The 18,619-nt window shown below is 50.4% G+C and overlaps 8 protein-coding genes across 8 annotated transcripts; 5 read left to right on the top strand and 3 right to left on the bottom strand.

The window, feature by feature from the left end:
- Positions 1–1,266: 1,266 nt before the first annotated feature.
- BDP55DRAFT_167457 (uncharacterized protein) lies at positions 1,267–2,430 on the top strand. Its single transcript, XM_060565731.1, has 3 exons — positions 1,267–1,480; positions 1,537–1,979; positions 2,374–2,430. The coding sequence occupies exons 1-3, from the start codon at positions 1,383–1,385 to the stop codon at positions 2,376–2,378; spliced, it is 546 nt and encodes a 181-aa protein (XP_060429064.1). The 5' UTR covers positions 1,267–1,382; the 3' UTR covers positions 2,379–2,430.
- Positions 2,431–4,615: 2,185 nt separating this feature from the next.
- BDP55DRAFT_632695 (uncharacterized protein) lies at positions 4,616–4,990 on the top strand (the record flags this gene model as incomplete). Its single annotated transcript, XM_060572455.1, has 1 exon — positions 4,616–4,990. One exon carries the CDS (start codon positions 4,616–4,618, stop codon positions 4,988–4,990), a length of 375 nt encoding a protein of 124 aa, XP_060429063.1.
- A 159-nt stretch (positions 4,991–5,149) lies between these two features.
- BDP55DRAFT_729283 (uncharacterized protein) lies at positions 5,150–5,779 on the top strand (the record flags this gene model as incomplete). Its single annotated transcript, XM_060579545.1, has 2 exons — positions 5,150–5,228; positions 5,274–5,779. The coding sequence occupies 2 exons, from the start codon at positions 5,150–5,152 to the stop codon at positions 5,777–5,779; spliced, it is 585 nt and encodes a 194-aa protein (XP_060429062.1).
- Positions 5,780–8,584: 2,805 nt separating this feature from the next.
- BDP55DRAFT_553352 (major facilitator superfamily transporter) lies at positions 8,585–10,647 on the bottom strand (the record flags this gene model as incomplete). Its single annotated transcript, XM_060569282.1, has 5 exons — positions 8,585–9,189; positions 9,290–9,736; positions 9,792–9,860; positions 9,927–10,167; positions 10,234–10,647. 5 exons carry the CDS (start codon positions 10,645–10,647, stop codon positions 8,585–8,587), a joined length of 1,776 nt encoding a protein of 591 aa, XP_060429061.1.
- Positions 10,648–11,765: 1,118 nt separating this feature from the next.
- BDP55DRAFT_716076 (uncharacterized protein) lies at positions 11,766–13,002 on the top strand (the record flags this gene model as incomplete). The annotated part of the gene is made up of 3 exons (XM_060578329.1): positions 11,766–12,654; positions 12,709–12,794; positions 12,817–13,002. The coding sequence occupies exons 1-3, from the start codon at positions 11,964–11,966 to the stop codon at positions 13,000–13,002; spliced, it is 963 nt and encodes a 320-aa protein (XP_060429060.1). The 5' UTR covers positions 11,766–11,963.
- Positions 13,003–13,085: 83 nt separating this feature from the next.
- BDP55DRAFT_665702 (uncharacterized protein) lies at positions 13,086–14,373 on the bottom strand. Its single transcript, XM_060575060.1, has one exon. The coding sequence runs from the start codon at positions 14,211–14,213 to the stop codon at positions 13,233–13,235; it is 981 nt and encodes a 326-aa protein (XP_060429059.1). The 5' UTR covers positions 14,214–14,373; the 3' UTR covers positions 13,086–13,232.
- A 630-nt stretch (positions 14,374–15,003) lies between these two features.
- Positions 15,004–16,542, bottom strand: BDP55DRAFT_694408 (major facilitator superfamily transporter; the record flags this gene model as incomplete). Its single annotated transcript, XM_060577354.1, has 1 exon — positions 15,004–16,542. The coding sequence occupies one exon, from the start codon at positions 16,540–16,542 to the stop codon at positions 15,004–15,006; it is 1,539 nt and encodes a 512-aa protein (XP_060429058.1).
- Positions 16,543–18,171: 1,629 nt separating this feature from the next.
- BDP55DRAFT_665700 (uncharacterized protein) lies at positions 18,172–18,512 on the top strand. The gene has a single exon (XM_060575059.1). The coding sequence runs from the start codon at positions 18,202–18,204 to the stop codon at positions 18,418–18,420; it is 219 nt and encodes a 72-aa protein (XP_060429057.1). The 5' UTR covers positions 18,172–18,201; the 3' UTR covers positions 18,421–18,512.
- Positions 18,513–18,619: the final 107 nt, after the last annotated feature.

Below are 18,619 nucleotides of genomic sequence, written 5' to 3'. Positions count from 1 at the left end.
TCTTTACCACTGCCGTCTGAAGGGATTCTCCGTCGTTCTCCACGCCAGCTGTCAGGACGTTTCGCTGACATCCAAATGGGAGAGCACCAGTCTTGGCGTATCCAAGCAACATATGATATCAACGACGATATGATAATCGTCGTCGGTTTTGCCTATGTGGCTCGTGATGCAAGATTGCATCGCGTTGCGTTTGCTGAAAACTTTGCTGCAGAGCCGCGGGCTAGTCTAACTATGCTGACCTTAATTCTCTTTTTTCCCGCTTCTCTCCGCAACGTGGATTCTTGGATGAAGAACCAGACCAAGGAGAGAATTACGTTTTTCTCAGGCATGGACTGGGAAGTTGAGTTTCTCGGCAGGCGACGATTTACTTCTCAGCCTGCATGTAAACCTACCACGGGCCACGCACTAGACCGTCAGGCTTTCAAAACACTTTCGAAATGAAGCTAACACAAACTCACTGAACTATCGTCAGAATCCAGGGAATCGCGAGAGGACAAGGTTCCCGAAGCTTCCAACCTGCATTCGGGCGAAGTCGAACCGCCAGTGTGGTCGCGAGGAGATGACAGCCACCCCCTGGCTTCCCCTACCCTACCCTCTCGAACCTTTGGCGCCATAGGTAAGCTTAAGACAAGGACTCCGCTTGCCGAGAAGACGGAAGGGTAGAGGAGTAGTCCAGGTCAACTTCTAGGACACACCATCCTAAGAGGGGACTGAAACGAATCGACATCGGATGAGTTGGTCTATCTCGCGTCTTCCTGCAGAATTCTGCCCAAGACTTACATCAGACGAGGAGAGCCTCCACCCACGAAACGCCGCAGCGAAACGTCTCTTCATCCAAGAAAGTTAGGAGAATTAGCGACGCAGGGAGATGCCTCCCACCCTGAGAGAACTCAAGGCGAGCCAGATGCAAGGTAGTATCCTCCACCACCGCCGATCCGGCTCTATGCGGTGCGTGGCTCTCGTGGGGTTGGGCACTTGGAGCCGTGAACTCTAGATGCAGTCGACCTGGAGATGCGATTGCTAGTTTCAGGCACTCGCGAGTCGCCCTTTCCGTGAACGTTAATCTGAAGTCGCGGCCAATGGATCGACGGGCCACCTTTACGGCTGGCAGAATGGACGCTATTCCAAGGTTTGGACGAGCATTGCACATCCCTGGGCTCTAGCCAGAATAGACACTCACTTCTTGTTGACTACACGAAGTATTAAAGAAGTCATCGATCGCCAACATCTTGGTTTGAAAGGTCAGGCAGGCTCCTCAGTTTACGCCGACACCCCAACGGCAACCTCAGATACGAGTACTCCCCTCCTATCAAGCACCAAGCTTGTCTTGGTCAAAACCTCCCCCAATCATTTGTTGAGCAAATACCATACCACTCACTATAATGAGATACTTCACGCCAGCCCTCCTGCTCGCCTCGGCCCTCCTCGTCGGCATCAACGGTGCCCCGGCGGGGACGGATGTTGTCCAACGGGACTTGGGGTACGCTGATACTTGTCCCTCAATAACTTGACCTCAAGGAACTGACAAAGATATAGCGAGCTTGGTGCTCAGGCCGACGTGCCTCAGATTAATGCCCCCGTTGCTGTCGCCGCTGTTGAACAGCCCGAGACCGCGCTAGCCGCTGGTCCCGATGAGCCTCACATCAAGGAGCGCCAGATTCTCAAGAAACTCGCTAAGCTCCTCGGCAAGAAAAAGAAGAAGAAGAAGAAGAAGAAGGCGAAGGCGGCCAAGGCGAAGGCGAAGGCGAAGGCGAAGGTCAACACTCCACCTCCGGCCAAGGTCCAACCACCTCCGGCCAAGGTCACGCCGCCCAACGCGCCCGCCGCCGTCCCGCCTCCTCCCGCTGCCCCTGCTGCTACTCCCGTCAAACCTCCCGCCGGCGCGCCCAAACCACCTGCTGCGAATCCGAAGAAGGCCGGCGCCGCCGCTGGAGCTGGAGCTGCTGCAGCTGGAGGAAATGCCGCTGGTGCTGCCAAAGGTAATCCAAACCAAGGTGCTAAACCCGTCCCACCTGCTCCTGTTCCCGCTGGCGCAATTGCGGCCGGCTCAAAACCCAAGCCTCCGGCTGGAGGTACGCCCAAGGCGGGCGGCAACACAAACACAAATAACCCGAAGGAGCCAGCCCCTGCCCCTGCCGGAGCTCTCATGGCTGGTGCTCTCGCTGGAGGTGCAACAAACGGGAATAAGCCTGGCGCTGCTCCTCAGACACCTCCCAAGCCGCAAGCTCCTCCTCCACAGCCCCAGACGCCTCAGAACCCCCCAAAGCCCCAGGCACCGCCCCCTAAACCTGCTGGAAGTGGTGGCTTACCCCTTGCTGTTCCTGGTAGGAACTCTGTATGAGAGCTTGTGTTGACGAAATGGTTTTTGCGCAGTTTGAGTCAGCAATCGTTCGGAGATAGCGAACACACGGGACAATTCAATCGACAGACACTCATTTTCTCATGCCTCGTGGGTAACCTAAAACTCCCTAATTCAATAACTCTATTCGGTGGAACATATTGGCGAGAAAGTCGTGGGCATGTCACTCGGCGAGACAACAAAGGCTTTGGCTTGGCTGGGGAACCCGAGTGTGTGTACATAGGGATGACAAAGATACGAATGATGACTGGACAACAAGTCGGATTCTATACCGAGAGTGCTCCAAATGTGACAGGCATTATCCTCCCTTGTCTCTGTGCAGTTCCCGATGAGTTGCTTCCAGCCGAAGTTTAACGTCCTGATGCAAAGTTACGGCCATTAGAGTAGTTTCAGCTCGCCAATAAAGCACGGCTACAAAGTTTATATATGACGCAGGCGTGTTGACTGCGAAGATAATGCCCACAGTGAGCCTCGCAGGGGCGAGTGCGTAAGAAATAGTCCAGAGTGGTGCCTTTTAGTCTTCCGAGACTGTTTGAGATGGTCACGCTCGATCCTGGAGCGTGGACAGCATCTCTGCCTGATAACCGTTGCTTTCATATCACCCATACTGTGGCCAAACTCGTTTGTTATCCCAGGTAGCCTTGGTCTTAAGCAGGCGGGAAAGCACTCTTATCGGGAAAGACGTGACGAATCTGAGGTCTGTGGGCAGAAACTCCAATCGGCGGTTTAAGGAAGTTTTCGGAGATTCGAGATGTTCGGAGGTCTGCTACTTTCATTACGCATGATGGTGGTGTCTACAATCGTTATGGAAGATCTTACCAAGTTCAAAGCTTGAGGCAAGGTAGAAGTGAAATCAAAGTGACAGTTCGATTCATGTACTCCATGGAATCTCATCCATGTGAAGACACGACGCTAATCGATATTCATCAAGAGATGGACCTTCGGTAGAAGGTACCAATTTACATTGAACGAGATAGCCACTGCTCCCCGAGAAGGTTTGATACAGTTGAGTGATACTTCGTGGATTAACATGAGATTACCACGGGCCATTTCAATTATGATCCCGAATCTTCTGGGATCTGCGGTGAAAGTCGAAGGCGATGAAGTGCTAATGTCGACCAATGTACCGCGTTGAGAAGGGTGCGACTTTCAGGAACCGAAATGGACTTGGGGAGAGCAAAACAGGCAATCTTCTGTACACTGGTGAATGGTGAGGTTATACAGAAACGCAAGGATGTGACATGTTTCCTAAGCACCACCACGCAAACCACTTGCAATGTAGCAAACGTGCCTTTTTAGAGTCAAGGGCGGCTATTTGACCAGTATTGCCAGAGATACGAAGGCTAGCAAAGCACGTGGGATGTATCTTGTGGGTTTGTTGGCAGGCAAACATAGCAATGGCATCCCAGGTGGCATTACTTCGTCAAAGTCCTTGACATCACTAAGTCAAGTAGTGCGCAAACAATCTGGAGATTTCGAAAGGGCAATAACGCGACTTCTATGATTGTGGAACTTCGTAAATACTTTGTTCTGATACCTGCAATTCTCTGCACACCACGTGAGGTATGAATGCTACAAGTATACTTCCTGTACTGCCAGAACTGTGAGGTCTCTGGGAGCCATGAGCCGGCAACTGGAAAAGATTGTTGAATAAGGGGCATCGTGAAACGGTCGTTTTCTTATTAGACGACGTTTGAGAGCGAGCCAGGAAGGTCCAAAGGGGCATTACTTGAGTCCCTCATGGCTTGCTTAGTCCGACCTGGGCCACCTGATGGTGATCAATAATTCCACTATGAGGAGCTCAGGCGCTTGAAACACAACAAATGAAGGACAATTTCCTTGCAATCAAATCCATGATTGAGCCTCAAGATCACGGACCTTCCCTGTGGATAAAATCTGGTGGTGTGTCGTGAAACCTCCCAAAGAAAGAATCCCTCTAGGCTGCCCCTTACCGCATACGAGGTGTCAGTTTTCTCAGTTAGGAGAATCTCTGGTTCAAGATATTCAAGCCCGTGCATGGTCAAAGAAATATCATTCCACCCAGTTGATCTACTGGGATGTATAAGAAGATGGTAGTCCTTCTATCGATTATGTGAGAACTCCAGAACCCAGATGTAGGTCAGAACTCAACACGGAAGGCAGTCTCGGTCTTTAGGAGTTCTCCATCGAGAAGCTTCGCATTTTGTGTCTTTCATTCACAGCTAGAAGTCTTCGAGCTGTGCGGTTTTCTGCCTCATCGTCCCGAGCGTGTCCATGATGCTTCCACCCGGCAGCCCGGGGCGCAAGATTCTCGGGTTTCTTTTCGGCATCAACGACAGGATCAACAATTTAATGTGGTCGCACGACAAAGACATACCAACGGAGCATGTCGACTACACTTTGGTCACGATGATACTTGGCGATGAAAGCGGAGCCGGCGGCCTTCAGCCTCAAATAGAACTCTACGACGATCTCGGGTCAATGATTGGACATCGCATGACGAAGGATAGCGACCGGATCGAGAAGAACAACAACCTCGATGATTCCATTCAAAAAAGTCGAGCACAACTTGCACGTCGACAAGATGACAACGCCAAAATACGTCGTCATAAACCTCGGAGTTCTGATGCCATCTGCATCTCGGCGATCTAGGTGTTAAACGGAAAGCTCTCCTCCGTATTTTATGGTGATATTGGGACACTTTGTGGACAGAGCTGGTATTCCAGTCGGCGTCGACTCGATGCAAAACTCATGCATCTCAAGTGCGTCTGGCTAGATGAGGACCATATCGCCGGCTTCAATGCGTGAGCCATGAGCTTTCATCTCAACGACATGCTTGGAACACCCGTCAAGGTCGAGATGTACACGGAGAATCCTGAGGAGTACTTGGGTGATAGCACCCCTCGTGTCTCGTTCTGGTACTAACTTTGCCCAGGGACGAAGCTGCCTCTCTTCAACCCTCCTCTGGAATATGAGCGAGACGCAATCACTGGACAAGAAGGCCGGGACAAGGACCCAGCACGTGCAATCAACAAAGTGAAGTGGGACAAGATGGCCGACCACGACCCTAGGCCCGTCACTAGGCGCTCTTTGACGGCGTCTGAAAGAAGAGACAAGAGAGAGAAGCTGGCCAAGAGGCAAGGCACAAACCCTGGCATCACCCATCTCATCGTCATCCGCGCCGAAGAACATGTAGCATCGTTGGTTTGCAACAGCACAACGTCTTATGGACATGATATGATTTCCCTTCAAGAGAATACATATTGCGATATGGCCGTCAAGAGACTCTACAATCTTTGCGGTGGCACTTTCATTGGGAACTGTTTCGACGTTGAACGGCGAATTCTCATGGGTCGTGGCGGAATCAACGCTCGTGGCGAAGTATCCGCTATTGGCATTCCTCAGAAGCGGTATGTTACATCAGCCCAATGGGTAAAATAAGATTTCGTTCCCCGGGAACAACAAATCTTCAGAGACTTATCCGCATAATTGTATCTATAGCTTGAGGCCTTTGAAACAACATATGGCCTTCAGGTCTTGCAGATGTTGTTGAGCGTCTATGGTTTACACTCGATATCTAAGATGGCTGCACCTTTACGTCAGCGATGGAACATAACCTTTGTTTCATTATACTTGACTTTAAGAATTCAAGATGATACCCTGACGATGGATATTGTCTCAATCAACACTCAGGCCAAGTGGGATCATCGCGAGGGCCGGACTGTGCAAGCTGGGCCCTGGTTGACCAGGGATACCATTAGCCTCGGCTAGCTAGCTGCGAACATGACCCAGTAGGACGTATTGTATGAGAACATGATCCGTGTTCTAGTGATAATGCAACATTGAGACTTTAAAAGGCTAGTGGTATGTCCATAGTGCTTCTGGGAGGAGGTAGACTTGCCAACTGCAGTAAATCTAGAACTTGAGAGCCCAGAAGCGTCTTAGGAAACACCACCTACAAGTAGATACAACTGGACGGTCGAGTTTAATCTTCTGGATACCATGAAAAGCTCTCCATTATTATGTTATACTATTTACCATGAAGGTAGCCTCTAGCAACTCCGCATCAATATCTTAACTATGGTTGCGAGTAAAGCCATGAGTAAAAGAAAGGTTGATCGTATACCCTCAGTAGTACCCGGTCATGCTTAATATTGTCAATTTACCTGTACCATCTTAATATGACTTCTAGAAATAAAATCTGAAGACGACAAAGGCATGTTACCCCTACGATGGTAAGTGGTTTGCGCCCCGACAGTGTCAACAACTCCCATTGTGAACCCTCTCCCTTCGGCAATCCATCACATACGACCATACCCATTGGAAAATTCGGGATCCCGTCCGCTCTCCCATAGACAAGCCAATGAGGGCCGGATTAGTAGTTGGGTCGGTGACGACCAGCGAATACCTGGTGTTGTATGTTTTCGAATGATTTCCACTTTTGCCATCTCACGATAGTTGTGGTGGGCCTTTGTGGTGAGTACCTTTTTTGACCTGTGCGCCGCGCTCCCTCCTCTTCCACAAGAGAGTCCTTGTTAAGTTACTAGTTATTTATTAGAAATGAATGTGGTCAGATTCAAGTTTTTCCTGTATTGAGACGAAACACACACTCTTGCTACGCAGCCTCTGCCGGCGTGTGATGGAAGCGGCTCAGGGTTTCAGGGTTCCAGGCCCCAGCTATGTTACCGGATTAAATCTTTTAGTAGGCACATAGCGTGGAATAACTGAAGAGATTTGTTCAGTGCTACAGCTCATGGTCTTCCTTGATTTCATTAGCTACGTGCCATATGTGGACTGATATACTGATACGGCAACTAAGGTAGTAAAACACTAACTACCCTTGAGAACTTGATAGATGCTTCTCCAGTCTACGTCGAGCATTCAATCAAATCTTGTGTAAATGTGGATCAACTCAATTGATGTAGATTAGAGCCATCCTGATGTCTAAGTATGGTTGCTGAAGTATCCATCATCCAAACTGCATGCGGTGCTGCTGCTAAGCAGGATGATGGATAAGTTCCTGACGTTTTCAACCCATGAAAGCACGCGTCGAGTTTTACTCTTTCGCACATACGAGGAACATCTTTCCAGAAAACATCTATTGTAGAACAATCATCGAGACTTTTATACAACTAAGGCAGTGGCATTGTTTATCCGCTTTCGTGGAGGCTGTGGTTCAATCAACTAGCAAGGATCCCCCAATTCGACAGGCACGGCCCGAGGGCCTGCTCCCACGGGATCTCCAGTCTATCACCGCGAAGTCTCGAGAGACGATGCTGAATTAGGTAGCCTTAGATGTGAGCCGGATAAACTATGTAGGTTCTACTTGATGGCAAACTCTCGATCATCCACGAACTGATGATCTTCATTACAGCTTTCTTGGCTTTGCTTGGCGCTTGAGATGACTGTTGACTTGCATCTTGACTTGCATGTGCCAAAATGACAGAAAAGTGCATCGCCGCCCGATTCCCCGCGTCAGGAAAAATGCAAGCCCGAGCCAATTTCCCCATTACTTTGACATGAGCTGTCTAATCCGTCAACTGTGCATGTACCAATGGGCAATGGGCCGAGAACCCACGCGAAGACGGGCTCTAGTATCTGCATGCCGACTCGTAGCGCAATGCTCTACTCCATTCGGAAAGCAATGCGGCGTCTTGGGCATGAAGTACGGACCACCGAAGCCAGGCGTTCGAGTATCATATAAACTTCCAACTAGGATGCACGCTGTACGTCTCCAGGTTTCAGAAGAAACACCAGACGACTTGCAACAGGAAAGATCGCCTTGGAAGAACTCTGTCTTCTCGGGCAACGAGAGGGATCGACCAACAAATAGAGTTGAAGAAAAAACTATCCCGGGCACGATGATCATCTCTGAGAACGATTGGTGACAATCGAGGGCGGTAAAATGATGGCGACCAGTCATGAGGCGGAAGTTTCGCCCCGTCGAACGGCGGATTATTGAAGTTGGGTTGCTTGTGGATCGAGGAGTTCGTAGTTCTGTTTAATGAAGACGTACGGCATTCCCCTGACTTGAAGGACTAATTACCGGAGATCATATTACGTGTATATGTTCATATTGGCTGCGTGTACTCACCGCGATAGATGAAGGCCGCTCTCTCATATGCTCATGTTAATGAAAACGCTCCCGGGTTGCTCATGCTTCGTGTATGTCTAAAATGCCTCGCTCAAAAATGCAAGTTCATGTCCCTTATGATGGTCTGCCGACCAAAGATGAAAACAAAAGCTCTAGGCTTTCTGTCGATCTGGATGATCTTGTACACCCACTTTTGACCTTCTCTTTTCTCTTTGAGCCCGCCACTTGGGCCCCCAAAATTGATTGACAACCTGGATAGGCGACACAGCTATGACCGCCATCCCGAGAACCAGGAAAGCCGTACCAGGGCCAACAGCGTTAAGCATTTGCTCTGCAAATGCTACGCCGAGAGCTGCCAACCCGCAACGGACCACGTTGTTGATGGCTGTGGCACTCGCGCCTTCACCGGGACAGAGATCCGAAATGATGGTCTGGTTCAGCGCAAATATAGCGTTCGCCGAGGCGGCAATGAGAAATTGCATTGTCAAGGGCAGCGCAATCCATCCGGGTCGGGATGTTGCCGTGGGATACGCCAGAGAAAACCCGTAGCCGACGATGGAGGTGACGAATAGGGTGACTATCCACGGCAGACGTCTCAGACGGGCTTGCTCTAAAGGGAAATCTGGTGCAATGTCTTTGGGCGATAGTTCCTCGTCGTAGGGGATGTTGTGGGTTTCCTTGTATTTGGCCTCAACGGCCTTGTAGTCCCGAGTCAGGAGTTTGCCTGCAAACACGGAGCCGACGATGGTCCCAATTCCTACCCACACAAGTTAGTCAAGTCTGGACAAGTCCGAATCCATCGGAGTTCACAGTATCCAATCAGGTTTGGTGGTTCGGAAGGAAGGATTTCCACTGACCGTTGGGTAAGAATGCCACACCAAGAAGGAGTTCGTTCAGTCCGAACCGCTCCTTGAAAAGTGGAGTTGTGCTAGTCGTGACCATGTTCCAAATGGCATAGATCACACCACCCCAGACGAGGTTGATAACCAAGTCCTTTTCTTTGAAAAGCCTGAACGGCCTCAAGAAGGTCCAAATGGTAATTTTTCGGTTCAAAGGCCCATCTGGATCTTCCATGTACCTAGGCTCCTTCGTCACATATCTGTAGAGCGGCTTGTAGATGATGCCGTTCAGACGGAGGGATCCGTTGCCGGCTATAGTTCTCAAAGTCTCTGGCAGAAACACCATAATAGTGATGAGAATAAGCGACGAGGCAATAAGCAAAAAGACAAACACGGATCGAAAGCCCAAGGAGTTGGCAAGGGCGCCGCCCAATACCGGTCCAATTGCCGTGCTGAAGTTCCTAACTGCAAAACGTGTTAGATGCCGTTCAAGACCCCGACGGAGAAAAGCACGACTCACTGGCTTGATAGAAGCTGATGTATGCACCCCTTTCGGCCGTCGGAGAGATATCCTGGATGACACCATTACCTGTCGCTCCCGTTATTAGCTGCTAACTCTGGAAATTGAAGAGACAGTCGGGACGAAAATACCCACCGATACTGACAGTGGATGCACTTCCTGCGGCTTGAAGACCACGGAAAATAAGCAACACAGCGTAGTTTGGCGAGAAGCTCAACGCAACGTTTGCGCCAATGTAGACTCCCATGGAGGCGATGTAAGTCGGTCGCCGACCGAGCGTGTCAGACATGGGGCCCCATAGTAGTGGTGTAACGGCTTGCATGATCAAGTAAGAGGTGATTGTAAGTGACACTTGTGATGCACTAACCATCAACTCCTAGGATTCATGTTAGCATCTGCCGCGCGCGTAAGTTCGGCAGAATGATGAGAAATATTCACTTACCTTTGATATTGCATCCAATGAGGGGTTGTAGATATTGGACGACAAACCGGAGAAAAGACCAGCAGAAGCGATGATGATGAGAATGGACCACTTCTGTCTCTTGGTAAAGACTGAGAACGGCTCATCATTGTCGTCGTTGTCGTTGTCTTGCTGGTCTCCCACCTCATTGGAGTCATCGAAGGGGTTTCGGTCCTGGCCTCCTCGCCCCTCATCGTACTGATTGTACTGAGCGTCTTCAAACGACTTGCTGCGGAGCTCTCCAGTACTGCCGTCCTTCTGCCAAGTCCTCTTCCGGATGGGCGGCGGCCTCAGCGGCAGAATGTTACGGCCGCGCGGGGCTCCTAGTCGGATGCTCGTGCCGGCCCGAGATAACCGAGTGGGAAAGGCCTTTTCGTCATGATATCGGTCCGGCATGTACTCGTAGTCATGAGCGAGAAAGTTGTACGCTGCAGCTGATGCAGCAGTCAGACTTCCGAGCAGTCCCCTCCTCAAGTCGGGTCGCAGCGGCTGCGGCTGTAGCCGATTGGGATTCATAGCTTATTTTGACTCTGAATCCCTTTTCTATTTTGTTGGTTCAAAATGAAAAGAAACGAAGGAAGACCAGATCTTGGTCCCGTGAACCAATTCTACGCTCGGTTATCTCATGCATATAAAGAACAAAACTGGTCCAATCCACCGGCTGGCCTGGAAGCCCAATACAGCTTTCACCGCCACGCTGTGACGCAGCCAGCTGCTATTCATCATCGTCCTGACGTCAATTTGAGATCGCGAACACGGCTGAAAGAGCTTAACTTGTGTTTAGATAATCAGCTCGAGAAAGAAACCTTCAGGTTAATGAGAGGAACAGGTTCACCCTCGTACGACATGGTCCGGGGATGCCTGCGACTCGCCGCACGGCCGGCCACACCCAAATGCATGGGAAGCGCAAGGAGGCTCAAGAGGTTACAGAAAGTGGTTTCGCAAAACACTGAGGCCATTGGACGTCCCATCTTCTAGACCACTTCTGCCTCCTCTGTGAAACACCGAGGCTGCTTCGACGCAGCGTCGCAGTCGCTGCCCACAATGAGCCTACGCATCGAAGTCCTTGGCTCTCCGACCCCCTACACCCTCCTTCTCCTCTCAACACAAACAATAGAGGAACTCTAAGAGCAGAGGAAACAAACCGGAGGAGAGAAAATAAGAGGGTCGGGGAGCGCACGTTCACCTAATGGGCCAACGCCGGGCCCAATTGATCACCTTCTTTTCCTCTTGTCTTCGGCAACCATGTAATGACACCCAATTCCCATCATGTCTAGCCGTCAGTCGGAAACTTGACCCCCACTTGCCCCTTTGGGATACATCTCAACCCCGTAGACCAGCGCGAAAGGGCCCGAGTGGTGGCGCCTCGGCCTTGTAAGTTTGACACGAGCCAGAAGTCAAATGATGAATGGAACTAACAGAGACTGACAGAATGGACGAGCACAAGGCCTGAATAAGAAGTGCATGGGTTCCACCTCGCTCGCAACCCTGGCCACTGCCTATCTAGCATCCCAGGACCCTTTTTCTCGGTTATTCACTACTGGACTAGCACGACAAGCGCATCTGCGATACGCTTGACAGTGCCTCACGACCTCTCGGCTCGTCGACCGAATGGGAAATGTTTTAGACCGTAAACCAACTCACTGATCAAAGTACAAGTTTCACGAACCACTTCAGCAACAACATCATCGGCGTGGAGGGTGAAGCAAGTGATGGATATGGGAAACCGCAACGTTGCCAAGCGCAATGAGGAAGAGGAGGAGATTCGAGATGTCCGCCGACAGATGCAAGATGCCGAAGCAGCAAACGCTCAAGCTGTCGCCGCCGCCGCAGCGAAGCAAGCTGGAGCACCAAATGCCAACGCGCTGCCTCTCGACCCAAACCAGCTTCTCTCAGTCCTCGGCCTGCTTAGCGGCCAACCTCAAGCCACGCCAGCAGCACCTGGACAGCCTGGAGCCACGGGATTGCCTCCGAACAACAATGCCAACGTACCGACAGTGACCATCTTCGTGACGGTGACGCCTCCGGCTGCGACACAGACTGTGATGATCATGGTCCCGACAACAGTCACGGTGACTGCGACACCGGTAGCGCCGCCCCCGGTCAATCAGCCTCCTCCACCACCACCGGCCCCGCCAGTCCAGACATCACCACCGCCGCCAGCGCCTCCGATGAGTACTCCGCCGCCTCCTCCTCCGCCGGTAGTCGCGCCTCCACCACCACCACCCCCTCCACCAGCTAGCGGGCTCACTATGCCTCTTGTCGGAGCCAGCCCATTCCCGATGCCGCCTCCCCCGGCGTCGGTGTCTGCCCCCATGTCTTCAGCATCATCAACGGGTACTCCCAAGGGAGCGGGCGGTACTCCCACGGCTGTTGTGTTATTAGGTGTCTTTGGAGGTGTTGGTAAGTTATTCGTCGATACTTGTTCGATGAGTTCGATGAGTTGTTAGCTAACAGAGAGTCCAGCTGGTGTGTCACTCTTGGCAATGGGAGCGTTTGTGTATGGCTTGATGAGAAGAAGAAAGAATAAGACTGAAGCAGAGGTAAGCACCTGATGTGGTGTAGATCCTGTGTACCGTAGGCGCTGACGAGTTATCAGACTGCGAGCGTTCAGAGCATGCAGATCGGAAGGCCTATGCCCTCCTGATTTCTTCAACAGAATCAGTGAGGCATGGTGTTGTAGACTTTTCCCAGATTATTGGCGGTGTCATCAAGGCAACTTCATGGTCTAGAGTTGATAGCAAAACCTGAACATACCCCAACACCTCAAAAGGGCAATTATTTTCGGTTATCTTGGGAGGGGAAGAAGGCGAGGTTTTCGTCACATTTCCGCTCCTATCATTCCAGTTATTTCATGTAAGATCAGAAGCGTTGGAATTTTCTTGGAATACAACTATTACTGTCTATTATTTAATATCATACACACAAAGTCTGTTCCTCGCAATCATGATGAAGAAAAGAGACAGACACTCACTGCATGATCATGCTGTTGGCTGAGCCAAGCCGTCCCAGACCTCTTTCAACCATTCGGCGACCTTCGCGGCTATGATCTCACTATTCTTTTCCGTGGTGCAGAACGCGTGAGGAAGTCCGGTGTCGTCAATCTCAACCCTCGCCCAACCGTTCTCGATATGCTTCTCTCGGGCTCTGATGAAGTGGTCCCGGAAATGGTCCCCAACCCAATGGTCCTTTTTTGCGAAGAAGAAGAAGAACCGAGGAGCCGCTCTCTTGACGTTCCCCACATCGTCCTCTTCGACCTCCCAGAGCTCCTTATCCCACTTCTCCTCGGTAATAACTTTCATCTCATCTTTGCCCATGTGAATTGCTTGCCATACACCATCCCGACTCTTCAAGAAACTAGTAGTGACATCTGCTGCTTTGGGGCCGAAGCCTAGAACATTGCCAACGAACCACCTTAACGCTGCTGCCGGCCAAAGGTTCAGAAACTTTTGGGCGACGACGTGTGCAGTGTTGTTGAGAAACGGCGTCGTGCGGATGACTTCCATTTGCTTTCCGCTCGGGGACTGAGAAATATGTGTGACGGTGGGAAAGAGTAGCATGCCCGTGAGAAGCTTGAGATGCGGGGCTCGCGAGGGATCCTTTAGGTGCCGGTGGAAGATTTCCAGGGCAATATAGCTACCGACAGAGTGGCCCGCGATCACGACAAAGTCATATGGCTCGCCTTTCTTGCCCGGCGCATTGCGCGAGGAGTCTGTCCGCCGCAACGATGCCAAATGGTCAAAAACAAGCTCAATCTGATGTTCCACATCATACGGCGGGCTGTCTTTGCTGAATGGCTCGTGGCTGTCATCTCTAAACCCAAAGAGATCGCGGCCGTGAACGTGGATTTGGCCGTCGGCCCAGCCGATACGGGCCTTTAGCGCATCGAAGAAGTCGGTGTAGTAATCGACGAGTCCTGGGTTGCCGGGAATGAAGAAGAAGAGGCCGTGTCCCGCCGCCATCTTCTGTGTCTGTGTTGGCGTTGGTATGAGTCTTTTCTTGCGCTTTGGTGAAGCGGTCTTGCAACACAGCACGACCCGCACAGATTCTGTCGGCTCTGTGCCGAGATTTGACGTCGTCTGATGTCAAGAGGTCCGGCAAAGAGAGGCGAAACTTTAGAAAGGATGTCGAAGGACGGAAGATCCACCTCGGCAATGAATCGCGAAATTGGCGGGCGGATTCCACGCGTTGCATTAGTGTCGGCGATAATGTCCCGTCGGCGTTTAATTGACAGTACGTACCTGGTCCTCGTGATGGCTTCATTTCACCGAGGGATAGTTACGTGACGATCCCAGGACGCACATTATACTTTATGCTTTTGTGGCTACAGTCGTTCACTCAAGAATATCTCCATAACTGTATGAAGGAGACCGATCAGATGATTTCAAGTGATGGTCGGCGAAAGTCAAGAGGTCAAATCAAGAACCTGAAAGGCGTGATTCTCCACGTGTGTGCATGTAAATAAGTCCCTAAAGCTACCCACGTCGTGTATCATTTTCCAACATGCAAATTTACTGTGCTACCTTCATTCAGCCGAATCAGAATTTGAAACGGAAACTGGGATGCATCCACCCAAGTCTAAACTCATGCTCTTCTGCAGATAGGCCGTCCCTATGACTCTCGTCTAGTCGAAAGTCCCGCTCTCCTTGCGCGCGTTTCTTGTTCTCTCGTTTCATGTACAGGGGCATCACGATTCCTATCAACAGCAACCCAATTAGGCAGCCAACGTTGATAAAGTGCCCTTTGAGATACCTAAGAAATGACAGAGTCAGTGGGGAAAACGCGCAAGACTTTCATCGGAGCGACATACCTGGGTCCTTCATCTTTGATGTAAGTGAAGGAGGCGAGAAAAGCAGCTGAGTTCCCAATTGACAGCAGGAAGCCAAGTGCTACAGCGCGAACAAAATGCGGAGATGCGTTGATGCTCATCCAAGTGAGAGCCAGCGGGGGTGTTGCGTTGACCGACATGGCAACGAAGAACGAGCCGGCATACTGAAACTTGATGTTCATGAATGTTGGTGCCGGACCGACGTGAGCCCCGATGATCATCAGGGTGTATCCAAATATACCAGTCATACTGCAGACATTCAAGGGTAGTGCGGTCTTTCCAGACCGACGACTCCAGAATGATATGCCAATGGTGAAGATCAAGGCCGCAAAGTTCGGCGGAGCTGTCATCAGTGATGCCTGTAGCCTTTTGTATCCCATGGCAGTTATGATGGTCGGGAAGAACATGGAAAAGCTGTAAATAGCCTGGATGGAGAAGAAGCTACCGAGGGCCATCAGAATGGTGACGACGTTGCCAATCGCGCCGAGAATAGTTTTCCAGGTTAAAGGATCCTTCTTGTTCTGGAGCCTCAGCCTTTCACTCATTTGATCTTCCCCTGCTGATTCTTGGTCCGGCAAGCGAGGATTACCGAGATAGTGCCATCGATCTTGACAATGCATCCTCTGAACAGCGAGAGCTTTCTCGGTCGAGGACAAGAATTTGGCGTCGGCGGGGGTGTGTGGAAGCACGAATAGCAACAGCAGACCAAGCAAGACGGTCAAGGACCCTTCAATGAAGAAGATCCACGGCCACCCGTCGTAGCCTCGGGCCCTGATCTGTCCAAGCCCAGCAGCCATGAGGCCACCAAGGAACCCAGCTAGGGCGGTGCTCGAGTAGAACAAGCCCACACGAAGGATGAGCTCGTCGGCAGTGTAGAAGAAGCCGAGGTAGATCAAGACCCCGCCGAGAAATGAGCTTTCGGTCAAGCCAAGAAAAGCGCGTGTGATGCAGAGGCCGACAAAATTGGTGACGAAACCGCTGAGAGTGGTGACTATTCCCCATGAGATGATCAAGGCTGGCAGCCAAATCGCGCCTCCGACACGACGCACGGCTAGGTTTCCTGGAATGTTGAACAAGATGTTGAGAATGAAAAACATAGCTAGAGCCGTGTTGAATTGGTTGCCAATCAGTCTTAGATCTCGTTCGAGTCCATTGATGCGAGCGAGAGCGATATTGCTCTTGTCGAGAAAGAAGAGCAGATGGGCAAGGAACATGGCAGGCACCAGCCTGTGATCGAACTTGCGAACAAGGCTTGATCGAATATTTTCATTCTCTTCAGCGGTCCTTGGCGTAATCGAGTCTGTATTGGTCTCGCTTGTTGTTTGTCCCATAGTATCACCGTACTTCTCCTTGCACGAAGCTGAAGCATCAAGACCAGCTCCACTCGCGTTGTCATCTTTGTCCAATTCATTGTCTATTGGCGAAGATTTGCCGTGGTTGAAGACTCCAGGAACTTCTTCCATTTTGTAGAGAATTATGTAGGTGAAGAGCTGAATCGACTGAGAGATGGGTCATAATCTGAGATGTATGCTAGTGACAAGTCTAAAAACTTGAGCTTGAGGGGCAACTTCGTCTTCAGAATTAAAGCGATGCCACAGCCTTGATAATTAATTGGGAAGAGCGTTCCGAGGTTGGTAATACAACTCACCCGAGAGGAAAGATTGATCGGATTGTGCCACCGGCGCTCCTTTTCATTGACGTGGGAGGAGGACCAACAGCACTGGCATCTCAACTCAGCCAACCGGGTCTATTGGTCGCCGCCGCGATTTTCCCACCATTGTCTAGGCACGCCCAACCACATGGCCTGTATCACCTACTCGGCGCATCTGGGCACCAGGGATAAAGTAAACGCCTTTACTTCTCGGCCTTCTTGAACAAGGGAGGAAGCGAAGGAAGCTCGATTGTTACAACAGCAAACACACAGGCACCCCTACCCCTGCCTGCGTTCCCTTGTTAATCACGATATCGTCTCTGCGATCTGTATAGCTTAAACACTGTGACACAGTACAATAAAGACACCCATAGAAATGGCTTTGTCTCGCCATACTTCAATCCTCAGTTGATCAACATACGGGTAGATGCATGTCCGAGGCGCTGCAGTGATTGAGAGCCAATATTTGTGCGACATGCTGGGGGCCATAATCGGTTCACTGCCTCAGCTAGTGTATCACATCTTTTTGATTCGCGGTTGAGAGTTTGACTAACCCACGTCTCTCATCAGATGCGAAATAAATGATGTGCAAATGAAGTGATCATCGAATTTGCGAGAAATTTGTTGATGACCACTGGTACTATTAGTTGACACTGAGAGATTTTCACGTCTGACGCAGGCTGGGCGTTGTGAACTCAGGTAAGTGACTTTCTGGTTTGTGATGCATCTTCATTTCCCATCAAGTTTGTTGTTGGATGTGTAACTTGGTCCAGTGATTCGCCGCCGTTCTCACAGGGTGCCCGAGACCTCTCCTTTGTCGGTGCCACAGAAGACAGATATCGCATCTTGGCACGACCCCCCGTTGGCCAATTATTTGGGACCCTGGCACGAAAATCAATATTTTGAAAACAAGATCCAAGACTGTCTCTTCTTTACGAAAGCTTTTAGACTTTTCTGAAATGCAAGATGGGCGCTCGGCACCGGTGATGGCTTGATCAGAAGCGACGCAAATTTTCGCCTAGAAATTGAGTTGGTTAACGTTATACGACGAGATCTTGGTCCCGCGATCATGGGAATTGTCTCGCAAACTGAATCGTCTTTGTTCTCGAACGATTGCGAGAACAATCGCATGAAACTAGAGATCGTAGAAGGAAGACACATTGGCATTGGATCATCACTTGGGCCCAATGTGAAGCACTCGGGGGTTAGGAATGACAACTGAGAGTGTTGGATTCAGTATGAAGATTGAAGGCTTGTAGCATTGCCGTCTTATACTAAGGAAAGCCGTCAGTGACTCTGATACATCGGTCTCTAAGTTTTCTTACGTTTCCCACAGGTCATACAAGTACTGATTCCATATGAACCACTTTAGGTTAGTTTTGTTGACTTTTGATACCGCAGCTCACGCCGAGATCTTTTAGTAGGCTTTCAGTGAATTTCTCTGTATTCCTTGGTTCTAGTTTCTTCTACTATGTTTATGTCATTGTTAATTCTCCATTTTCTTCTTATTCAAAGTAGCTTAGAGACAGAATTGAGACGAGAGCTGAAGCAAACCGGGTTGGATGTGTTTTCGCTGTTTAGAACTTCCACGCGGTCAATCGAAACTCCTATCTTATCACCATATGTGTCGTCATTCTCGTCGAGTTTGCTGTACAAATCTTACATAACCATGTTTCACGTTGCATACTAAGGTATGATCTCTGGACTCTTGGTTTCTATGATCTCGCTCAAACTTTGGAGCTTTAATACTGGTTGGAATGGGTGTAAACGTTTCGCTTTCGCATCACGACGCGGTAACCTGCCTCTTCCCTGGTGACTCGGCCCAGTTTTAGCTAAGGTTAGAAAGGCGATCGGATTTGCTCCACTGGGCCGAGTCAACATGACCGGGT

Source organism: Colletotrichum godetiae (genome assembly GCF_030913485.1).
Source record: "Colletotrichum godetiae strain CBS 193.32 chromosome Unknown BDP55scaffold_23, whole genome shotgun sequence".
NCBI lineage: Eukaryota > Fungi > Ascomycota > Sordariomycetes > Glomerellales > Glomerellaceae > Colletotrichum > Colletotrichum godetiae.
The sequence above is the reverse complement of the archived record's forward strand: the minus strand, read 5'-3'. Positions and strand labels throughout refer to the sequence as shown.